Source organism: Astatotilapia calliptera, chromosome 11 (genome assembly GCF_900246225.1).
Source record: "Astatotilapia calliptera chromosome 11, fAstCal1.2, whole genome shotgun sequence".
NCBI lineage: Eukaryota > Metazoa > Chordata > Actinopteri > Cichliformes > Cichlidae > Astatotilapia > Astatotilapia calliptera.
The window spans coordinates 17795351-17817126 of NC_039312.1; the positions used below are offsets into that span (position 1 = coordinate 17795351).

The following is a 21776-nucleotide window of genomic DNA, read 5'->3' on the forward strand; positions in this document are numbered from 1 at the left end:
CTAATCGTCTTATAAAACAACATACATATGAAACTGTTATCCAGGCACAATGTAGAAAGCCCAGCAAAGGACAAGTAACAACTGGGAAGTCCTTCTGTAACACGGCCAGCTGATCCTAGAGTCACTTAAATTCCAAATAAATCAATCAGCAAGAGTCAATTACCTTAGCTCGCTGCACAACCGCAAACCCTCTAACCATCCATTAGCATAAACAACATGAATATCGAGATAAACAGTGAGAAATATGCATCTTGTATTTCTAATTTTTGATGATCAAACTGTTATAACACTTCTACAACATTTCAGAAGCAGAATCAGTTCATTCTCATAATGAGTCATTTTCATGCAGTGAAACAAAATAAAATTCTTTGTATTATTTTGAACCATCTCTTTTGCAGTAAGCACTTCAAACACAGATGAATAGATCAAGGATATGGACAAGGGGACTTGAAATGTAGGCCACTGTTATTGTCTGAAAGGTCCCCATTAATATTTTACATGCAGGGAAAACTAATTACTTTTTTCCCCTGTTTGTCAAGAGCCCATCTGAAGACTGTTTTAATCACAACTTTGATGGTGCTGTCACTGTGCAAAACAAAAATGCAACGGAGCCCTCTTTCTTTGCCGATCCGCTTGAAACGGCAGACAAGTACAGTATCATATAAAAGGTCAAGCAGTTTTCTTTAGAAAACAGTTCACAACAAACCTGTTCAGTCAGTGCAAGGACCGCGTCATCAACAAGAATCCGCACAGATAGAGTGTCATGAAAATATAACAGCCAATGATTGAGCTCTCCCCGTGTCTAAAGGCACTGTACCTGCTATGTCTACAACTCTTTCACAACACGCAGTAAACTCACGGAAAGACACCTCTGAGCAGCTTCCTTAGACAAATAATGTTACTCACTGTGGACTGATTTGCTGTAAAGTGGAAAGAAAAAATTAAACAGACAAATGACAGAATCTTCTATAAATATCTGTTCCAAACCATAGTTATATCAGGACCTTGCTGAGATGGAATGATAACGCACAGACGCCTAATCTTAGCAGGCTAATGCCATAAGCTGAAAATAACTCACCTAAGAATAGCTGACCCACAGAATAAGCAAGGAGCCCGATTTCAGGCGCTCTGTATAGCTGTTGTTTGGCTCGTAAGCCGCTAAAGTCAAAGGAAGAAAGCTCTGCTCCTGTAGCCTGATAGTCAAATAACCTGCTCTATTGACAGACGTGGAATGTGTCATCTCTGTGTCATCCCCGGGACTTATTTTTAAATCTTTTCACGTTTACCCCACTGCCTCTTCGTGTTTTCAGTTTGCTTGCCTGAATCTTTTTGGTATTTTTAAAATGTACATTTCACTCTGGGTTTTTGGTGGTGTTTTTTTTTTTTTCTGTTGGATATGCTTAAAAAAATCTTACTGTACATGAAACTAAAATTATTCAACATCCTGTTCCTCACATTGTGGGCTTATTTCAGAAGTAGTAACAACTTAGTGGTCATAGCACATTAAATTAAGCAATGGTATGACTTTGCCATTACTCATGCTTCCCAGCGATCCAAACAAGAATGGAGTTTTTTTTAACTCTAAACTAATTTCTCCAAACATGTTTTGAATTTTATCAATAGCCGCTTTGAGGGAAAAAAAAACAAAAACCCAATGCAAATACGGTGTGACTCATCTTTCGACAATACAGAGAATAGAGCTTACTCATACTGATGTCATGTACTCAATTCAATTCTCAGGTCAGAAATAGAAACAGTCGAGAGAGAAACCTTTCACATGTCCCCTCAGTATTTCTATCACAGTTCTTCCTGTTCCCTGAAAAGTGCATGCTGACATGGAAGCTTGAAAAACACAGCATCCCTGTCATGTTCACACTGACTCGTTTCAGACAAGCAGAGCATGGGAACAGCGTTAACACACATTCTCTCATTTTAGCAGAGCACTTTTTAACTCAAAGCGTCCTCTGCGTCTAAATAGAGAAGCACAATATTTAAAGCGGCGCATGTTATCGCAAGCTTAAATACCTCGATTCAGGAAGAAGTGCCTGGTCGTACCACGCTGCTGTGCTGAGAAGCTTTGAGTTCTCTTTTCGCACAGAAAGAGAGAGATCGGGCGAGCGCAAAGAGTTGAGAGTACGGGAGAGTGAGAGAGAAGGACAGAGCGAATGTGTGCACGAGAGGCACAGTGGATGTAAGACAGCAGGGAAGTAGGAAGAGATTTAAAGACAGAGGGGAGACAGAGATTGGGATGCAAAGAAGGTGGAAAAAAAAGGATAAGGCATTCCTCAAGGGGAGTGGAAACACCAGGCTGTGTGATCACCTGAGTTGTTCACGTTGTGCATCTTGCTCGGGTTGGGGAACTGCTGGTGTCCAACGCGCCCTTCTGTTATGGAGAAACTTGACTCGCCCTCGTAAATCGTCTGCAGCATACTCCACTCAGCACTCAAGTCTCATTGCAAGCCTTGTGTTTCCTGACACCAAGAGCCAACCCTCAGCCACTCCAGGGGAGAGACCACGACAACAGGCAACTCTCTCCCTTCCTCTGTCTCCTCCTCTGAGAAACTACTCTCACTGAAGCGCAATAACACAAGCAGCATACACTCTCTCTGCAGGGCTGGTACTCTCCCGGGTGCCCTGCTTTAGTCTGTTCCAAACACTAACACAGTGTTTGGAGACGAATCCAGCTTCTTTTCCTATTTGCCTCTCTCTCTCTCTCTCTCTCACTCTCTGTGATTTTTTTCTTCCTCTCTCTTCAGCAAAGTGTCTGATCAGAGACTGAGAAAAAATGTAAAGCTGAGTTGCTAGGAAAGCCGTGTAGTGTGTACTGAGCACCGCGCAGAGGCAGTAATGCAAGCTGGGGAGGGAGCAAGCTTCATTTGCATGTGAATCAACAACTGCGTGGCCCACAGGTGACAGAAATAGAACAATGGCCAGCCCTGGCTAAAAATAGGTCAGGCGAGGCGCAGGGATTGGAGCAGCATTGATGCGTTTAAAAATACCACACCAAACACAGCTGTCTTCTTCAGCTCCTGCCAGAAGGCATGTCTCCTGACTCCCTCTCTGCAGATGGAGGCTTGAATCCTCTATTCTCTCTTTTCTGATTTGTTGAACCTGTCTCTCTCTCTCTCACACACTCACTCTATTTATGTCTTCATTTTGTCCTCTCAGGTATATGGATGGAATGATGCATTTTTGTTCTGATGTACCCGCGAGAGGGAAAGAAACTTTACATGTGCACTTGATAGCAGGCGTTTTGCAAAGCAACTGATTGCCTGTTATTATGAATCACAAAACCAGTGAAATGGTGTATTAACAATTTTTTGCGATGGGGTATTTCGACAAATGCAACCAAACACCGGTGCTCTCAGGCGTAATCTGCATGTGTGACAAAAACGCAACAGGACGTGTTAAGACGAGCGAGACATCTTAAACGAACAGAAGAGTGTTCATTTAAGATGATTTAACATGTGGAGTGTTACCTCACTGCATTAGCTCGGTATATGTGTGGGGTTCAGTGTGTATTCAGGGCAGTGATGCTACTCAGGAAGCATGCTTTCAGCTAACCAAGGAAGCCAACTGTAAGATGCCATAACAGCATGATCGTAATTACATAAACCTCTCAAACTGTGTCAAGAGCACTTTTCCAGGATTGCAAATCCCATTCCCTTGAAACACTCTTGATACTGTTTAATGGAGGATTTAAGAACAAACAAAACACTACACTCCCCATTTACAATCAATAGAACCTAAATTCTAAATTCAAGCACTAAGCTGCTATATATACTTGGATGTTTTTCATTAATATTACAAGACAAAGATCTATATATTCCCACTGTAGCCCATAAAAGCCAAGTCACATGTTTTAGCTGACCACTGATGCAGGGCTGGGTTTGTGGCCAAGCAGCCTGTGCCTTTAAATTTTTCATCTTCCTTCATAATTTGACCTGTCCCCCAGCCAGGGGCGTGGAGCCAGCATGGCTATTTTTAGGTCCCGAGCTCTGACGACTGGGCTACAGAGACACAGAGAAGGAGTTTTACTGTGTTGTTTCAGCTGGACAAACATTTAACCCCTCAATCCTTTTTATCAAAGCACAAACCAAGAAGCCAAGAAGGAAATGCACAGCTTGCAGGCTTAGCCCAGACACAAAACACAACTCTGGGGCTAATGTTTGAGCATGTTGGCTGATTTGATTATTTATACACAGAGCCATCAGCAACAGTGTTTACAGTTTTTGGGGAGGTTATTTTTTATAGAAAACATATAATGGAAAACATATCTTCATATAATCTGTACAATAGTAAGGAAAATTGCTTCTACAAAAAAAATACCAACAGCATAAAACAATCAACGAATGATTGAGTGAATGTTTATAGCGCGAGTGATACCTTACAGATTAAGTAAACTCCAGACTATGGTAGAATTTATGTCGGATATGTGAGCGATAACAAGCCTTCAAGTTCAAGGTAAGGATGGCTAAAGACCCAGAGCTCCATCTGTCACAGTATCCGTCACACCGGGCAAGCTCTGACCCCGTAGGCTGGCCTTAGTCATAGGCTAAAGCATAATTAATCAAGAGAGGAAGTAAAGCTGTCACGTGAATGACAATTATTATGACAAAGGGATTTCTATTTTAAAGTCCTATTTTATTATATTCTATTTCTTCATCAAATCCTAAAATTAAAAGGCCCCTGTGCAATGTTCGTGTGTGTTTTCCACTACTACACAACAAAATACTATATTTAATATTTTTGCCATTAGGATGACTAAAGATCATGTCTGGCTTAGTGTTATTTTTTGATTTACTTCATTTTTTTATAGAAACGACAAAACGTACACACAGATTTATGCTTCAGTTGTTCTACAAATGTAGAAAACACAAGCACATTACTCTGCTCTATTACAGGGCGCAGACACACATGTTTAAGTCCCAGTATCTTTTTGAAAAGAAGTTCAGGTCAACCTGCCCTGGTGCATGTCAGAAAAACAAAACAGAAACGTTTCACTGGGACATGTTAGCGGAGATTAACCTACACTTTTTATTTATAACTAGCTTCCTGAGGCTGATGAGGGATTGTGGGATTGGAAATAGCTGTCCAATAGGCAGGGTCCAGTAAACCTGCAATGTGGCAAGCCCATTATAGCTCCTACTGCGTCACTGGCGGCCTTTGTCTACTTTAGTCCTATTAAAGCATTTAAGTGTGAACGTCAGCGTCCCTGCTGGAGAGCCACTCTACTCTGCTCTCGGGTGCCTGGGCTCGACTGTCTGTCACCTCCCTCACATCAAACACAAACTATGTGTCTCTCTCTGTGTATGTGTGTGTGTGTGTGCATGTTTTGTCACCAGAGCACTAATGTGGAGTGGGGAATTATTAGTGATGAGGGAACAAGTGGGCTAGATCAGTGAAGGGCTCATAGCGCTTTCCAAAATTAAATGAACGGCCATTATAAGCTGTTTTAAAGAACACCCTATACAAACATATAGCACCCATATGCACATTACCATTATGCTGTTGCCGTTTTTAGATTGACTCTAACTTTGTCAATTAACGTGCAGCTTTCATGCTATGTGAAAAAAATTGATGCTCTTAACCCATTGATTTGTTTATTTCAAATGAGTCTACTCACATTACTACAATCACTGTAGCAGCTTCAAATCACCTCTTGAAGTTCTCTGGCATAATCACTATAGCACTGATGCCTTGTGACACACTGTGCATGATGAAACCCAGCAGGGAGGCAGAGTGAAGAAAGAAGGGAGCAGAAGTAAAGTGTTGCAACAGACATGGGAGGTGGACGAAGCTCACTCGTTCTAATTTGATCTGGCTAGGAAATGTCTTATTCTCCTTAACAGAGGATGACCTGCGTGTGGGAAGGAATGAGTCAGGTCTGCTTTGTTGTTCTCTGTTATTTGAACTTCAAAGGCAACCATGCAGCTCAGCGGGGGTGGTGGCGGGGGTCATCTACTGTTAAATAATCTGATTACACAGTGGATATCCAAGCACTCTTCCATGATCTTAATCGATAAACTATAAAATTCATTTCCCTGGCTTTCTGCCTGCAATGGTTCAGATTTCATCATGTCACCTTGGGAGGACTGTGGCGGATGTTATCATTGTCGAGTACTTATTTCTCCATTCAGAGGGGGATGCTCCTCCCCAGAGAGGAGTTGCATAATAACAGCAACTTCTCATAAGTTACCATGCACCTAAATGGCACCACCCTCTCCCCTGAGCTTCGTCTCTCTGTAGAGGCCACCACGCAGCTCCAAGGGCACCCCTGGTACATGAGGGAAATTACCTCTCCACACCAATTACTTCACCACCCTCCATACGTCAGCCCCTTATGAGTCACCATTGCTAACTGTGGAAGAAATCCTAGATCAATTTATAGACTCATGCCAGACTCTACATGAGCAGCGCAGCATACTCAGACCTCAGAAAGTGTCCCAGCTGAAAGCCAGGGTTGAAGTTTTGTCACTTCAAAACAGCCCATTTTCCCTTTACCCTGTAGCCAGTCTCATAAAAGCACAAAGGCCCTACAACTGCTGATTTGAAGGTAAAATCCAATTAGCCTGTATATCTGGGTGAGTTATGCGAGCATGTTTCCCCACTAATGATTCTGGGTGCTCTTGCTTTTATTGGGTTATTTTGTCTGGCTTCCTCTGGAATTTCCTGTTGGACTTTTCAGGGTGATATAGGTTGTACTTAACAGGTTGGATCAAATAACATGAAAAGCATTGAAAGGCGGTTATGTTTGGCAGTTAATGTTGAAACACTGCCGACAAAGTTTGGCAGTGCTGCTCCAAACACAAAAACAGACATGGAGTTTTTTGCATTTCATGTGAAGACTCTGTACGATCCAGACAACTAAACTGCATTTTCAACTAGATTTTGAAGTAAGCGTGTCTTCTTCTGCATTGTGTTTGTGAAAAACATATTTTTTTGCAATCTGCATTTATGTTTATTGAGTCAATCATATATTAGACAGGGTGGAATCCATCACCACACAACTATTTTCTTGACCTAACCAAACACAAAGCTAAAGCAAAACTCTTAACTCAAATATAATATAAATAATATAAAAATATCTGCAAAATATATATATTTATATATTGTCAAAAAATCCTGCAAGGTATACCTCCACCACTTCATCTACCTCCTTATGTGGACATAAGGACATTTTTTTGATGAGAACACAGTTTAGATATATTGGAAGGTACTTCTGTGATGGAAGTGTAATGAAAGGGTAAGAAAACAGAGAGAAGTAAAAAAAAAAAAAAGAGAGAGAGAAGAAGAAAGTCTGAGAAATGCGAACCCTCTATCTGAGATGTAAGAGCAGACTGAACGATAAAAGGCAAAAACACAATTTCAAAGCATCCGCTTATTGTGAGCTGACATTGAGGTCAGTTTACTTTCAAACTTTGAATAGGTCCTTGATGCCATGCCTTCATCTGCTGCCATAGGCTTTCTAAAAATAGACATGTACCACAAAGGCACACTGGAAAAAGAGGGCTGCTCTCAGTACTTTTACTGATCAATGTGCTCATCTCTGCTGGAAACCATTGATCCACTGTTTGTATCAAATTGACTATGTTGTTGTTGTACAGCTTCCATCCTACATGTACTCCTGACAAGCCCGCTTTATGTTCTCCTTTGTTTCTTTTGCCAAGCACCATCCCTCATATTAACACAAACCATTGATCCTTTAAGAATATTGTTACATCAACAGGCTTAGCATTGATTAGACCTTCTGAAAGACAACTCTTAATGTCAGCTGGCATTTTAATGCACCGTTAACTAATAAATATAAAAGGGCACTTTTTTGCCTGGAACCATACTGGGTAGAATCATTGCATCAGAGGCTTTCAGACCTACATCACTGAAAAGCCTGCAGAAGTCAAATGTGGCATCTGTATCACACAAACACAAGGCCCAAGTGCACACATGTGACTCTGATGGAATACAGCCAAGCTTAGCTGACCTTAGAAAATCCCTCAGGGATTAATAAAAACAAAGGTTGTCTGTTCAGAGGCATCCTTCTAATCCACATCCTGCTAGTCAAGCCCATTTATGAGTGGATAATCATAGCATCATCCCCCAAGTTGCCTTGGAGCTATTATTCTTAATATGATAACATAATATATATTTTTTTGCTATCGCCACTGCTTTTGAGAAAACACATTTTATCGAGCCTGTTTGTCCTTTGGCAAATTATCAGCCGAGTTATTTCAGTCACAGAAAAAGTACAGACAGTTTTCACTCACTATTTTATTTTTAAGGGACAAATCTCACTTCTGAGACACGACCATTATAGAAACACACTCATCGAGGAATATCCTGATAACACAGTAAAATGGATGTTGTTAAATAAAGCGTTCTGCGTGACTGGATTTGTCGATGACATTTAAAAGAATCCAACTAAACTTCATTCATGCATTTTAAAAGGTCCACCTGAAAAAAGTGCAACAGGAAATCCACTTTACTATGGGGAAGGGAGGGCTGACGCTTATTGTCCAAGCCACTTCCACCTACGCCATCACTTCTTTACTTGACCGCAGAACAGCTCCAGTACTCTCCTCCTGTGGTGTCTCAAAGGTCTCAGACACAACAATACCTCTGAAAAATAGCTCTTCCTCTGATTATAAAGGTAGAGCTCTGCATACCAGGAAATGCCCCACGGTGCATAAACCACCTCTGTTGCAATGTTAATGTCCAGGCTGCTTTATATGCATAAAGCTAGAGGGGCTCCGCATGTATTTTTAAATGCTTTTGCTCAGGTGACCCTGCATTTCTGTGTTTGTGTATAACACATCATGTTGTACATAGCGGTTTACACATTTGCATAACAAGCCAAAGATCTCTTGTTTGATCCCAGGGGAAGACACAAATCCCTTTGGGGTTGCTTCAGGAAGGGCGTCCGGCATTTGAAAACGCTCTGCTAAATCAAACATGTGGAGCTACCCGTTGTGGCGACCCGTTGTGAATAAGGGCGCAGCCGAAAGTAGCTTCTTCCTCTATTACAACATCATATTCATATACATTTATTTCACCATGGCAAAGTGCTATATTTGCATCCATGTATTTATGTATTCGCTCATTTCATGCAGCTAAAGATAAAGACTCATGTTCATAAGTACACTGTAAGAACAGTATTCTACCTTGCGCTTCCTATGAGAATGTCCAAACGAGTCACGCGGGTTTCTATTTCCTCTCTCCCCTGGGAGGCAAAGAAATAGTTCAGGGGTCATCTCACTTGTTTGTGCTACATTGCTGTGCATGTGCCTGTGTGTGTTGTGTAATATGAGCATTTACTCTCATTCTGTTTTAAATCACCTCTCTCTACTTTTTAAATTTTTTTTAATCTTCATGTAGCACACGTGTTGTAGTCTGTGTAATTACATGGTTTGTAATAAAGATGATATTACAAATTCCTTATTCTTTTCTCTCTAAATCAGTTCTTCATATTTCATTGTTCTTTCGGGCTCATCAGCTTGGTTCTGACTGGAAAATCAAGCCGTAACGAAGGCTTGTAATTATGGGACATTGTCCAAGTGGGGTAAAAACCTCCTGGTGGATCCTTCAGCAACAGTGCACCCTGCAGGTTGATTGAGAACAGAGACAAGAAATCTAGAAACCAAGAACAGTGAGAGATGCCAGGTATATAGCTGTGAACTTTCCAAAGCAATTTTCAAGGACGACAAAGACAAATACGCCGACACACAACCGAGAAAACAGGCAGAGTCACCACAGAGGTCCTCTACATATATACAAGTCAAGATCCAGTGCAAGCAAACACTCATCTGCAGACAAACAGACAGCCCTGCATACTTCCATACACTCATCCACACTTCTCCATAGTGTTGCCATCCTGCTGGGAGTGACCGCATCACTCCCGACCTTTTCCTTTCATCCTAGATCCAATGACCAAAATGACTTTTCAACCCAGCCGCTTCAATAACACAGAGCCTAACAAGCTTTGGCTGCCTCTTTCATAAAATATGTAAAAAAAAATAAATGAAAAAAATCCCAGCACAAAACAAAAGCTGTTACAGCTATGCGACCTCTTTGAAGCTGTGTGTGTAAAAAAAAATAAAATAAATAATAAAAGATATAATGAAGTGAACATTGATGTTTTCTTTTGAACTACAAAGTGTTGAGATTCCTACTATCAAAAGAGCAAAACAGACCCGGTAGAAAGAAAAAACACTCCAAGCATTCATAGCATCATTTTTCTTTTTTCTGCTCCGCGTTTTAGTGCAGTATGCTATTCATTGATGTTTTTCTGTCCTTTTAAATGCATCTAGAGGGCGTGAATAAAACTCCCTTTTTCTGTTGCCTTTAAGCCTCCCTATTTAGTGCAAGTCTTCTGAGATAATACTACTTGATACTAAAAGGGATCATTTAGAGCAGTGGTTCTTAACCTTGTTGGAGGTACCGAACCCCACCAGCTTCATATGCGCATTCACTGAACCCCTCTTTAGTGAAAAATAAAATGTGATTTTTTTTACTGGTGCACAAAATGAGCCATGCATGTCATGGCGGAGGCTCTGCCGAACCCCTGAGACTGAGTCACTGAACCCCTAGGGTTCGATCGAACCCAGGTTAAGAACCACTGATTTAGAGTATGCTCTAAGGTTGGTAACTCAAAGGGGGTAAGAATTTTCTGTTTTGGAAACAGATGGGCTCTTAACCCTTTCACACCTATCTGACTACCAAGACCTTTATGCGGGCTCTTAGATATATAGCCAGGGTGTCCAATCTCTGTGTAATTCCTGGCTCCATTTGTTCAGCACATTTCATGGCAAGTGGGGAGGGGGTTGTTCTTGTAGACCTGTCACTAGCAGGGTGGGTACCCGCAAAGGAAAGGCAACAACAAAGAGATGTTTAAATATGAGTTATGGTAGGCCATTTTCGCCTGCATAAGTTGATGGGATGGCAAGAATTGACAACTAAAAGGCTTGTGAACTTTTGGTTTTGCCATCAAGGTAAACATCCTCACCCCGTGACAGATTAGTGACAATCTGTCCGTGAGGCCGAGCACACATCTCATTCATCACATTTACTGATTTAACCTCAAAGTTCTCAAAGTCTCGTATCGTGTTAGGGCAGGGACACTGTCTATAGCACCTGTCACTGGCTGTACTGAGACGCAGACAAGTGAAGAGCAACAAAACCAGACCACTCCGGCAAAATTCCTACTTAACGGACTTCAACCAAAGAATTAAAATGTCTGTAAGGAGAAAAAAGCAGGACACTGACAGAAAGCGCTGCATATTAATCTATCTTAAATACTCGAGGCAGGAGCCTTAAATTTCCCAATTTTTCATCCACACAAGAGGCCTCTCAGAGACATGAATGATTCATCTCTCCAACTCCTTTTAGACAAGAAGTGAAAATAAATGGAAGTAGGATCCCCCAGAGAGCCTAGGGGTCTACAGTGGGGCTGGATGAACAACACTGAGAACAGCAGGCTAAACCCACCAAAGCTCTGTATCTCTGCTACAACAGGAGCTATACTCTCCCTCTGGGTTAGAGCTCTCTTACTATAAAGAGAGAAAAATATTCCTCACACATACTTCACTCCTTATTCAGTCCTGGCCCTAGATCGGCACATTTCCACACGTATAAGAGAATCTGTATGTTTTTTTTGACTGAACAAGAGTTACATTTATGATTCAGTGTATGCAGATTAAGCTTTTACTTGAAAGTGAATTAAATCTTTCCTGAGAATGTCATGCATTGACCGGAGTTGTTGTTAATGACCTGAAACAGCAAAATAAATAAATAATAGAAACAAGACCCTAAGAGTGCAAGTGAGGAAAAACGCACTTTGGAGATGAAATGGATTTTGTAGGCTACGTTCAGTTTGTCTGCACGGCGTCCGGTCTTCTCAGGCACACACTGGAACAGCAGCCAAAAGCAGCGAAATAGATAAAGGTGTGAACAAGACTCTCCATTTCATTTTCATGACAGCACACTAAGATAAAGCCCAGGGCTGTCCTCCACATTATTCTGTTTAACCTCAAAACACATACGGCACAAAGAGAAGAGGCTAATGAAAAACAGAACTTTCGGACAATAAAAACTATAATGTCACATCACTTAGGTTGTCGGAGGGGGGGGGGGGGGGGGGGGGGGTCTGTTAGGTTTGTTCAATACTCAGATGATGAGACTCTTTACAGGCTTCAAGTAGGCTATGAAAACAATCTCATAAGGTGCGGCCACAGCTGCTCATTGTGATTCCTTGGCAGACCTTTTCTGACTGTCTTCTAACATTGCGAGCATTGTTCCTAATATAATGAGGCTCACAACTCCTGAGCAGCTGGAGGATATGCCTTGTACACTGACACCTTCCATTCATGATACAATTTGTCCTAATCTTTTCAATAACCAAGACAAATAGTCCTGTTTCAAGTGAAAATGTAAGAAAGAAGTTAATAAGCTATTGACCTTAATGCTCTTGTTCTTATATGTAGCTTATGTACATTCAAGTAATATGAATCCTCTGGTAAGCCCTCACAACCTTTTGTTTAATAAAGACTGCTGATTTTAACAATGAGCCGCTGCAGAACAGAGAACGGCACCTTCCTCTGGGCATCAACAACACCCCTCCTCCCACGAAAACTCACTGACCCAAACCCATTTTTTCCAGTCTAAGAGAAATGTCAAGTCCAGGCCTAGAACTCGTCTCTTTGAAGGGAACATAGCAGCCAAATATAGCCCGCTCGCCTCTATGCCTCCTGACATACATCAGGCTCTACGGGTTCTGCTACCAGTGGTTAAATTTGGCACACTGTCATGTAGTCACTTACTATTAAACATCCTAACTATACAAAGAAAATTATAAGCGAGCAGTCGAGTGTACACTGTTGCCTGGTAACCTAATGCCATGTTGGGGATTCATCTTGTTATGGAACAGAAAGCACTTACAGCCAAAGCCAATAATAGATCCTGGACCACACAAAAATAGTTTAAGGGTGTCAACAGGCATGGCCATCATGAAGCTGAGAAACATATCATGAGAGGTGTATGGTTAAGAAACACATGTCACTTGGTGTGTTTTTAGGAATTGCTTAAGTGTTTCTGTAACAGCAGTCATTGGTGAAATTACATAATTATGGTTCATCTGTCATTATGAGTGGAATGATGGATGAAATGAGAGCTTATTTCCAAGTGTGAAATGCTGCTAAAGAAGACATTATGCTGACTGCCACTGGCGGCTGGGTAAAAATTACTAATGCTGTTTTTAAGGCTTTTTGGATCCAGCAGAATTACATAAATGTCCCCCGACTTCTGAAATATGTAAATCATGACAAACTTGTGAGGCATGTTTTACAGATTTTCTACACGTGACAGCCTCACACAGACCTACAACAGTGCCTGTTTTTGATCTAGCTTTTATACATTCAACATTAGCTCATGACAATTAGACTACAGATCCTGCCTATCATAAAAGAAAAACATATATATATATATCACTAAACTTACTGGACACTTTATTAGGTATGCCTATTCTAATGCTCATGAATGCAAACCTCTAATCAGCCTGTCACGTGCATTTAGCCATTCAGATATGTGATTTAAGGGAAGATGAGTATTTCAAAAAATGGCTTGTTGATGCCAAACGTCAGAAGAGAATGGACAGAATAGGATGTGAACAGTAACTCAAATAACCACTCGTTACAACCAAAGGTATGCAGAAAAGCATCTCTGAATGCACAGCACATTGCTGTAGCATTGTTTAAACATGACATCTTAACTGAGTGCTGTTGCTGACTGTGTCCATCCCTTTATGACCACAGTGTGCTCATCTTCTGACAGCTGCTTACAGCAGGATAATGCACCATATCACAAAGCTCAAATCATCTCAAACTGGTTTCCTGAACATGACAATGTGTTTGCTGTACTGGCCTCCACAGTCGCCAGAGCTCAAACCAACAAAGCACCATTGGGATGTTACCGGAACACAAGATATGCATCATGTATGTGCAGCTGACAAATATGCAGAAGCTGTCTGATGCTATCATGTCAACATGGACCAAAATCTCAGAGGAATGTTTCCAGCACCACGAAGAATCTATGACACAAAGAATTGAGGTAGTTCAAAAGGCAAAAAGAGGTCCAACTTGGTACTAGCCATTTTTTCTTTAACCTGGCTTAGGAATTAAATATTTAACAGTGCTTAGGTTACACAAATATGTCAACATACTGTTTATAAATATTTATACTAGAGATGGCATGATACCACTTTTTTATGTCCGATACCGATATCATAAATTTGGATATCTGCCGATACCGATATGAATCCGATATAGTGTTTTTTAATCGATAAAACTGTTTTTTAAATATCTTGCTGCATTTTGCCCAAGTTCATACTCAAGTTTTAAAAAAAAAACAACAACACTAAAGCTATTTTGTTATACCTGTATGCAAAATTTTTTTTCATAGTTCACCAATACTGATCAATCTAATAAACTTAAACCTACACCATCCTCCCTATTCTGGTATTTTAAAGAGTACTTAGCGTAAATATTAAGCAACCTAACTAATAGGGTTTCAACTCCCAGCAACAACAACAAAGAAAAACAGGGAACAACCCCTCACGCTCCACCTCATGATGCTTAATCGATGTAATCAACCTTAATTTGATGCAGTGTGAAAAAAAAAATGCACAGAAATCATTTTTTTCAAGAAATTTTAAATAGATTCAACATCTTTCTTTAACAGAATTGCAGACTGCACAGCCTTCCCAAAGCAAAAAGTACTATAGCTTACAAGGGTATATATTAGACTTAATAGTTACTATATACAGTAATGGACTTCTATTCATTTTACATCAAATTAAAACTTTGGGTGTAACATTCAGATAATTATTTAATAAAAGCTAGACATTTTAAATGAGAATAAGAAAGAAAAGTATGTCTTTGTGTCTGGTTTCTTCTTTCTGGTGCAAAGTGGGCCAAAAACAAACAAGAGGGACGGACTCGTGACAGAAAAGCCGATCAGCTGATCATTTCACGATTGAAGTAGCAACAGGAGAGGGAGGGAGAGAGGCAGTCGCTCCATATATCGGTTGTTAAGCTGGAATGCTTTACAAACATTCAGAGATGAACTTACACACTTGCTTTACTTCTCTCTGGGATAACTTTGTCGGAGATGAAATGCCACATTGGTAGCGAAGCTCCAGATGCTCAACCAGACCACCACAGGTCTTGCAAGCCACAGCCACTCTATCACGTGAGCACACTGCTCCGACGTGCTATGGTTATGAGGCGAGTTACGGCGTGTTGTAAGTTTTGTGAGGCGCTTTCGTGACATTTAATGGATCGGATTACATTTTTTATTTCTCTCCGATATCCGATCCAGTAATTTAGGTCAGTATCGGACCAATACCGATAAGTAATATCGGATCGGTCCATCTCTAATTTATACTCTTACAAATGTTGAATAATGTAGCTCAGCAGCCTTTAAAATTTCCAATCAATAAAATAACTCTCATGAAACAAAAGATCCTGGCACTGATTAACATCCATATGCTGTAGAGCTACAGAGGACACATTGGTGCAGCATACACATCCTACTTCTGAGGTAGTCATTTCTTGCTCTATGAAACTCAATGCTATCTGTACAGGAAGACCCTCCTTGTTTTATGTTTATGTGTTGTGGATGTTGGATTAAGTGTCTAAGGACTCTGGGAAGAATAGCCTAGGCCGACGCTGATGCTAATGGGGATCCTGATTAAACAAACAAACCTGTAATGACCATAATCTGGTCACAGAATATGAATGATGATAACAATGACTGCGAGGCTAATATAATGAAGGTGTTAAGGGCTTTTAATGTGTACTAAACAAATCAACACATAATGCTCCCACTTTAATATTAAATTGGCAGCACCTCATTTGGAGGCCATTGTGGGCCATTAATGTATTCTGACATATGTGGACAAGAACGTTTGTTTTGGAGGAAATCATTTCATTGACAGGGGTGCAAAAAACTTACACCTGGAATTCATTTAAATGCATGAATGTAAATAAGAAGCAAAACTCAAAAACTTTGACCTGAGTTTTGCTGGCGAGATAATCAGGTGCCTCCAGCGTAGACGTCATAAATAAATAGCTGTTTCACAGTCCAAATGGCTAATGAATTTCTTCCAACTGTTGCTATGCTCTAGATATTTTAATGTATTGCTAGACTGGCACGACAGCACATGCACAAAGGTGCCCAATTGTGTTTTTCCTTTAATGTCTTTGTGCCCAATTGAGGCAGAAGATTAGCTCTATCATTCTGTCATGTCATCCAGCACAAAACACCACCGCATTCTTTTTCTCTATTAGAACTGCAATTTATGCTGCGTGACATGAAGGCTGCCTTCACGCTGTCACGGTCAGTCGAGGATGGCACACAAACACAGGAAATAAATCCACAGTGACAAAGCGTAATTCATCACTTTCATCACTTCAGTTGTGGGGAAAAAAAAGACAGGAGAAAAAAAAGGAAAAGGCATTGTATTCGCTCCACTTTGACAAGCTCACTCCCACTTCTTATGTCATCACTGGTAGCAGCTGACAGATTACTCTGCGGCATCAACAGAATATTTTTACTGATACAAATCTGGCAGACGTCAGCTATAGGACAATGATAATATTCTGCTATAGTTAACATGCATCGCACAGCGGGGAACTCGCGCAACACGCTGCTTCTGTGAATAGTTCTTGCCAAGAGAATAGCTGAACATGGTAACTTATCAAGTCCAGTGAATAATTCACAGATGCCTGCCAAAATGTGTTCTATCAAAAACATTTTGTCTCATTAACACATTCACTGGTACTATGAAATTATGTGTTAGGCTAAGTGTAAGGTGCTGTTAAAATGACTTTCTCTCCCTGACACAGCTCAGATGGTACCTGCCCCCTCAAGCCATCTGAGCAGTGTAGACATCTGTGAGCATTAACCTGCCAAGAACAAGTCTAATGTAAAAATATCATAAATATTCTGAGATGGAAAGACAGCTGAAGGGTCATTTTGACTGGCTGTGAAAGGCTTTTATGTCAACTTTGAGCCAAGTTTTTCTTGTCTAAGTGAAAATGTCATGTGTACACTGGAGGCTCTGTGCTTCTTGTGTTTTCCCTTTTACCTCGCTCTGAGAAGACTGAAACGCTGCTGTCAACACATGACACCTGGGGAAAGAGCACTGCTTACCAAAGCCATCTGCTCAAAGTTTTTGTTGGAGTGACAGGGTGTCCAGCAAAACTGAGAACCAAACAAACTTCATACATAGCACTGTCAGTTAACTTTCATTTAGTTACTGGCAGCTATTAAAAAAAATAAGCGTCTTACTTTTGAGCAGTCATGGATGTTGCCATGTTATCTGCCTGTCTTGTGGTTTTGGTTCTTCATTATCTGTAAAGACAATATGCAAAAAATAAGCTGTAGATTCATATCTGCATTTATCGCATATGAAGTGCAACAAGCTGAGAAATGTTTATCTCTGCAATCTTTCACCACTACACACTTACTAGTTCCAGGTTAGATTCCCTTTATGCCTTCTGAACTGCCTTAATTCTGCGTCGCATAGATTCAACAAGGTGCGATTTTGGTCCACATGACTGCATAACATGGTTGCTGCAGATTTATCAGCTGCACATCCAATGATGTGACTCTCACTTTCAACCACATCCCAAAGGTGCTCTGTTGGATTGAGATCTGGTGACTGTGGAGACTATTTGACTACAGTGAATTCTTTTTTATGTTCAAATATGGGATGATCTGAAATTTTGGACACGATACATTAACCTCCTGTAAGGAGCCATCAGAAGATGGGTACACTGTAGTTAATAAAGGGATTAACATGGTCAGCAACAACACTGAGGTCGGCTGTGGTGTTTAAATGATATTCAGGTCATCCTAAGAGGTTCACAAGGTGCCGACAAAATACTCCCCACACCATTACACCAACAGCAACAGTCTGAATTGTTGATTTAAATCAAGATGGATCCATGCTTTTATGTTGTTTACCCCAAATTCTAATCGTACCATCCAGCAGAAATCAAGACTCAGACCAGGCAACTTTTTTCTTCCAATTTTCTGTTGTTCTGTTTTGAGATTCAATGTGTGTATCCAGAGATGCTTTTCTCCACACTTTGTAACGAGTGGTTATTTGGGTTACGGTTGAGCGGTCTGGCCAGACTTGTCACTTAGGGAACTGCTGCTCACTGGATAATTTCTCTTTTTCAGACATTCCCTGTAGAGGTTGTTATGCGGGAAAATTTCAGTAGGTCAGGAATTTCTGAGATACTCAGACCAGCCTGTCTGGCACCAACAAACTTGGTACTTAAAAGACACTTAAGCCACCATTCTGATGATCGGCTCAAACTTCAGTAGGTCATCTTAACCATGTCTATATGCCTAAATGGAATGAGATGCTGCCATGTGATTGGCTGATTAGATTTTCACATTAATGAGCAACTGAACCAGTATAACTAATGCTAAAACTGAGAACACACAAGATTTTCATATGTAAAACACAAAAATTGAAGTGCTCAGATACACCATGAGATACTTTACTTGGCTATCTCAGTTCTACCTATGAATCTATCTTGCCAATTATATTATTAAAACACTGTTCACATGTTGAAGAACCAATAATACTGTTCTGATAATATTATAACAGTGTAATGAATCATTCTGCCTTGTGAGCATATTCTGGGTAGGCCTGTGTACTTCTTTTTACGTCTTTCACTTGCAGTGGAGTATTTATTAGTGTCGTTTGCTTGCTCCCTGCTCTGAATGCTTCTTTCACCTCTAATGCAAAGCAGCTCTGAGAATTAATTAACCGAAGTTCTGTGTTGAGATTTTTCTTTTCACAAACAGACTACTTAAAGTTCTAATTACACTCCTAGTTTCTGCTCTTAACCCCGTGAGTGTGTCATTCCGCTCCTTGTTTAAAAGCTATACGTATATTAGCCCGTCTAAGTAATGAATAGTCTACTTTGTGACAAGGAGTGATGCTATCTGGTTGGCTGACGAGTTCTTTAATAATGACTTTAACGCTTCAACCGACTTCGATGAGATCATACATTCGCAAGCGAGTCTATTTATAGGCGCCAGCCTGCACTACAATACCCCACATCTTGGAACTAATAACAGTCTGCGAAACCAGCAATGATGAGGTCACTTAGTAATTCAGAAAAAAAAAACATTTCCAGTATTGTGGTTGTGTGAAGAATGTCACGAATTGCTCTAATACTCACAGTTCCGGTCCACTTTTACTGGCGGACTCACAATCGATTAGAGGACGACCACCTGTGACTGCAGAACAACGGTTAACCGTTCAAATATTAATGCGCTGAACTCGCTGTCTAGCATACTGTACAGCGAACTTGCCGTTAACATACAGCATATTGTTCTTACACAGCTGGCTGCTAAAACCTATATATTAGTTAATACTTTGTTTGTACCCTCTAAGCTATCTTATGAAAGCTCTCACATACTCTTAAGTATTTCACAGCAACACTTGTATGAAACACACTAGTTTTATACGTGTATTTTTTGTCACTTAAAAAGGCTTAAATGAACTCTTTCACTACCTCGGGCGCACGGTTGAGGGTTTGATGTGCAGAATGTGAAGATAGCTCTCTGCAGGGGGATGAGGATGCAACGGGATGAAGCTATAAAAAGCCTTAGCTACTTCGTCGAAACAGGGCATAGAAATCCCAGCCAGGGTAGTGGCAGACTGAGCAGTCTGTCTGCTCCGCTGTCCTCTGATAATCGCAGTTGACGGAGAAACGAGGGCAGCTCCGGTCGCTGAGTGTCCTCAGCAGGTGCATCGCTAACTTCATAAATCAACTTCCTTTGTGGAAAAAAGATCTTTTAACTGGTGTTATAATTTGAGCTTTACAGCTAGTGTGCAAATAATCTGTGTAACCTTTACTCTTTTATTATTATTATTATTATTACTACTATTATTATTATTATTATCAGTCACTCTAATTAGAAATCAGAGCACTAGTACTGATAATAGGGCTTTGGGACACTAGTGTCTGTTGTTAAGGGGCTATTATTTTTTTGTTATTGCATAACATAAAATTCCAAAGTGAGTGTTTTGACAGCTGCATACACTTTGCAGTGATGCACCATCTAAAAATAGCACATACAGCGTCTAATAACAAGATCATTAAAATGGAAACAGCGCCATCTACTGGTAATTACATTGAATGCATTCAGCTATAAATTAAGAACATATTAACAAATGTTGAGATGCCCGGTTGTTATGGAACGCCAGGACTGCCATAATGAATTAATTAAATACACCATTAAATAATTAATTAAATGTGGCAATAATTAATTAAAATTGGAATTAATTAATTAAATAAATAGTTATGATATATGTAATTAATTAATTATTGACACATTTAATTAATTATTTATGTATTTCACATTTTAATTAATTATTGACACATTTAATTAATTAATTATTGACATATTTAATTAATTATTTATGTATTTCACATTTTAATTAATTATTGACACATTTAATTAATTATTGACACATTTAATTAATTATTGACACATTTAATTAATTATTTAATGATATATTTATTTATTTCATTTTGGCAGTCCTGACGCCTGGCTCTCATCATGAAATAATTTTATCTGTCAGCCTCACCCATCAAACTCAGGGGGCGGGGTTAACGCTGATCGAGTCAAAACCATTGCTTTGGCCTGGTGGCCATTGTTTCTAGCACACAACAACCGGCATGTGGAAGCTAACAGAACTGAGCTTTGAAAAACCCTGTTTGTGTGTTACCAAATACCGTTTTAATATTTTTTTAGCCGAGAATGTAGTGGTTTAATCTTCATGTGTCTGGTCGGTTTGTCAAGATACAGCCTCTTTGCAAAAGTGTTTCGATGATTTCGGAGATGTCGTCCCAGTCTCACGGCAAAGCGTGGGATAGACCCGCTCGCCTCGCAAGCAATCCCACCGACAAAGCGCAGGCCCCGGTACACAGCTGTAGTAACCCCCGCTGACTTCTTTTACTGAGGTTATATTTATCGGTGTTTTATTTCCTGATGTTCTTATGTGTCCTACGTGTTTCAGTCGCCAATTCTGAATTATAACTAACATTAAAAACATGTTGTGGTGGGGCGTGGTCTGCGGGGCCGTGCGGACGCACCTGCACGGCATCCGCAATCACGCCCGCCGTGTTAAAACACGGGGACTCAGGGGTTGGTGGTGGTGTGGTGTGATGTGAATCAAATAAAGTTGGCTCTGAACGTCGCTCTGTGGTCCCGCCGTGCCTTATTCATGCCACATTGGTGCCGAAACCCAGGAGGCGGCATGGCGGGTACCTACCAGAGCCAGGAAAGGAAAGAGCTGGCCGAGATGGTGGCCGAAATAGCGGCCACCCAGCGGAAGCAGGCGGCGGAGGTGCGTCGCCAACAGGAGGAGCTGCGGCAGGAGAGCGAACGCCACCTGGGGAAGATGGCAGAGCTGGCAGCGCTGCTCTGGGCCTGGGCGCCACCCCCACAAGTGTGTCTCGAGGACAGTGGAGGAGCCGTGTGGGTCACCTCGGCAGCCGGAGGTGGTGGACGAGCCACGCGGGGGTCCGAGCCTGCCGGAGGAGGAGGAGGAGCAGCAGCCGGGTGAAGGGCTGCTCCTGCCGGGAGCGGTGGAGGAGCCGCTCCAATCGGAGGCCGAGGACGAGGCGGGCGAGGGTCTACACCTGCCGGAGGCAGAGGAGTCGCTCCACCCGGAGGGGGGCGAGGGGCGGTGC

At 41.0% G+C, this 21776-nt stretch overlaps 1 protein-coding gene across 4 annotated transcripts in view; it reads right to left on the bottom strand.

Moving 5' to 3' along the window:
- Nucleotides 1–19804, bottom strand: part of hdac9b (histone deacetylase 9b) — a 37003-nt gene extending 17199 nt beyond the window's left edge. Inside the window, exons 1-3 of one of the 4 annotated variants that reach the window (XM_026185926.1) lie at nucleotides 19590–19804; nucleotides 19254–19311; nucleotides 17341–17403 (exon numbers count right to left, since the gene is read on the bottom strand). In XM_026185926.1, coding sequence (XP_026041711.1) covers nucleotide 17341 — 1 coding nt within the window. In that variant the 5' untranslated portion in view covers nucleotides 17342–17403; nucleotides 19254–19311; nucleotides 19590–19804. Of the gene's footprint in view, nucleotides 1–906; nucleotides 1041–2320; nucleotides 2885–17340; nucleotides 17404–19253; nucleotides 19312–19589 lie in introns of those variants that run through there. The other 3 variants (XM_026185925.1, XM_026185924.1, XM_026185927.1) reach the window with 3 other exon arrangements.
- Between the last annotated feature and the right edge of the window lie 1972 nt (nucleotides 19805–21776).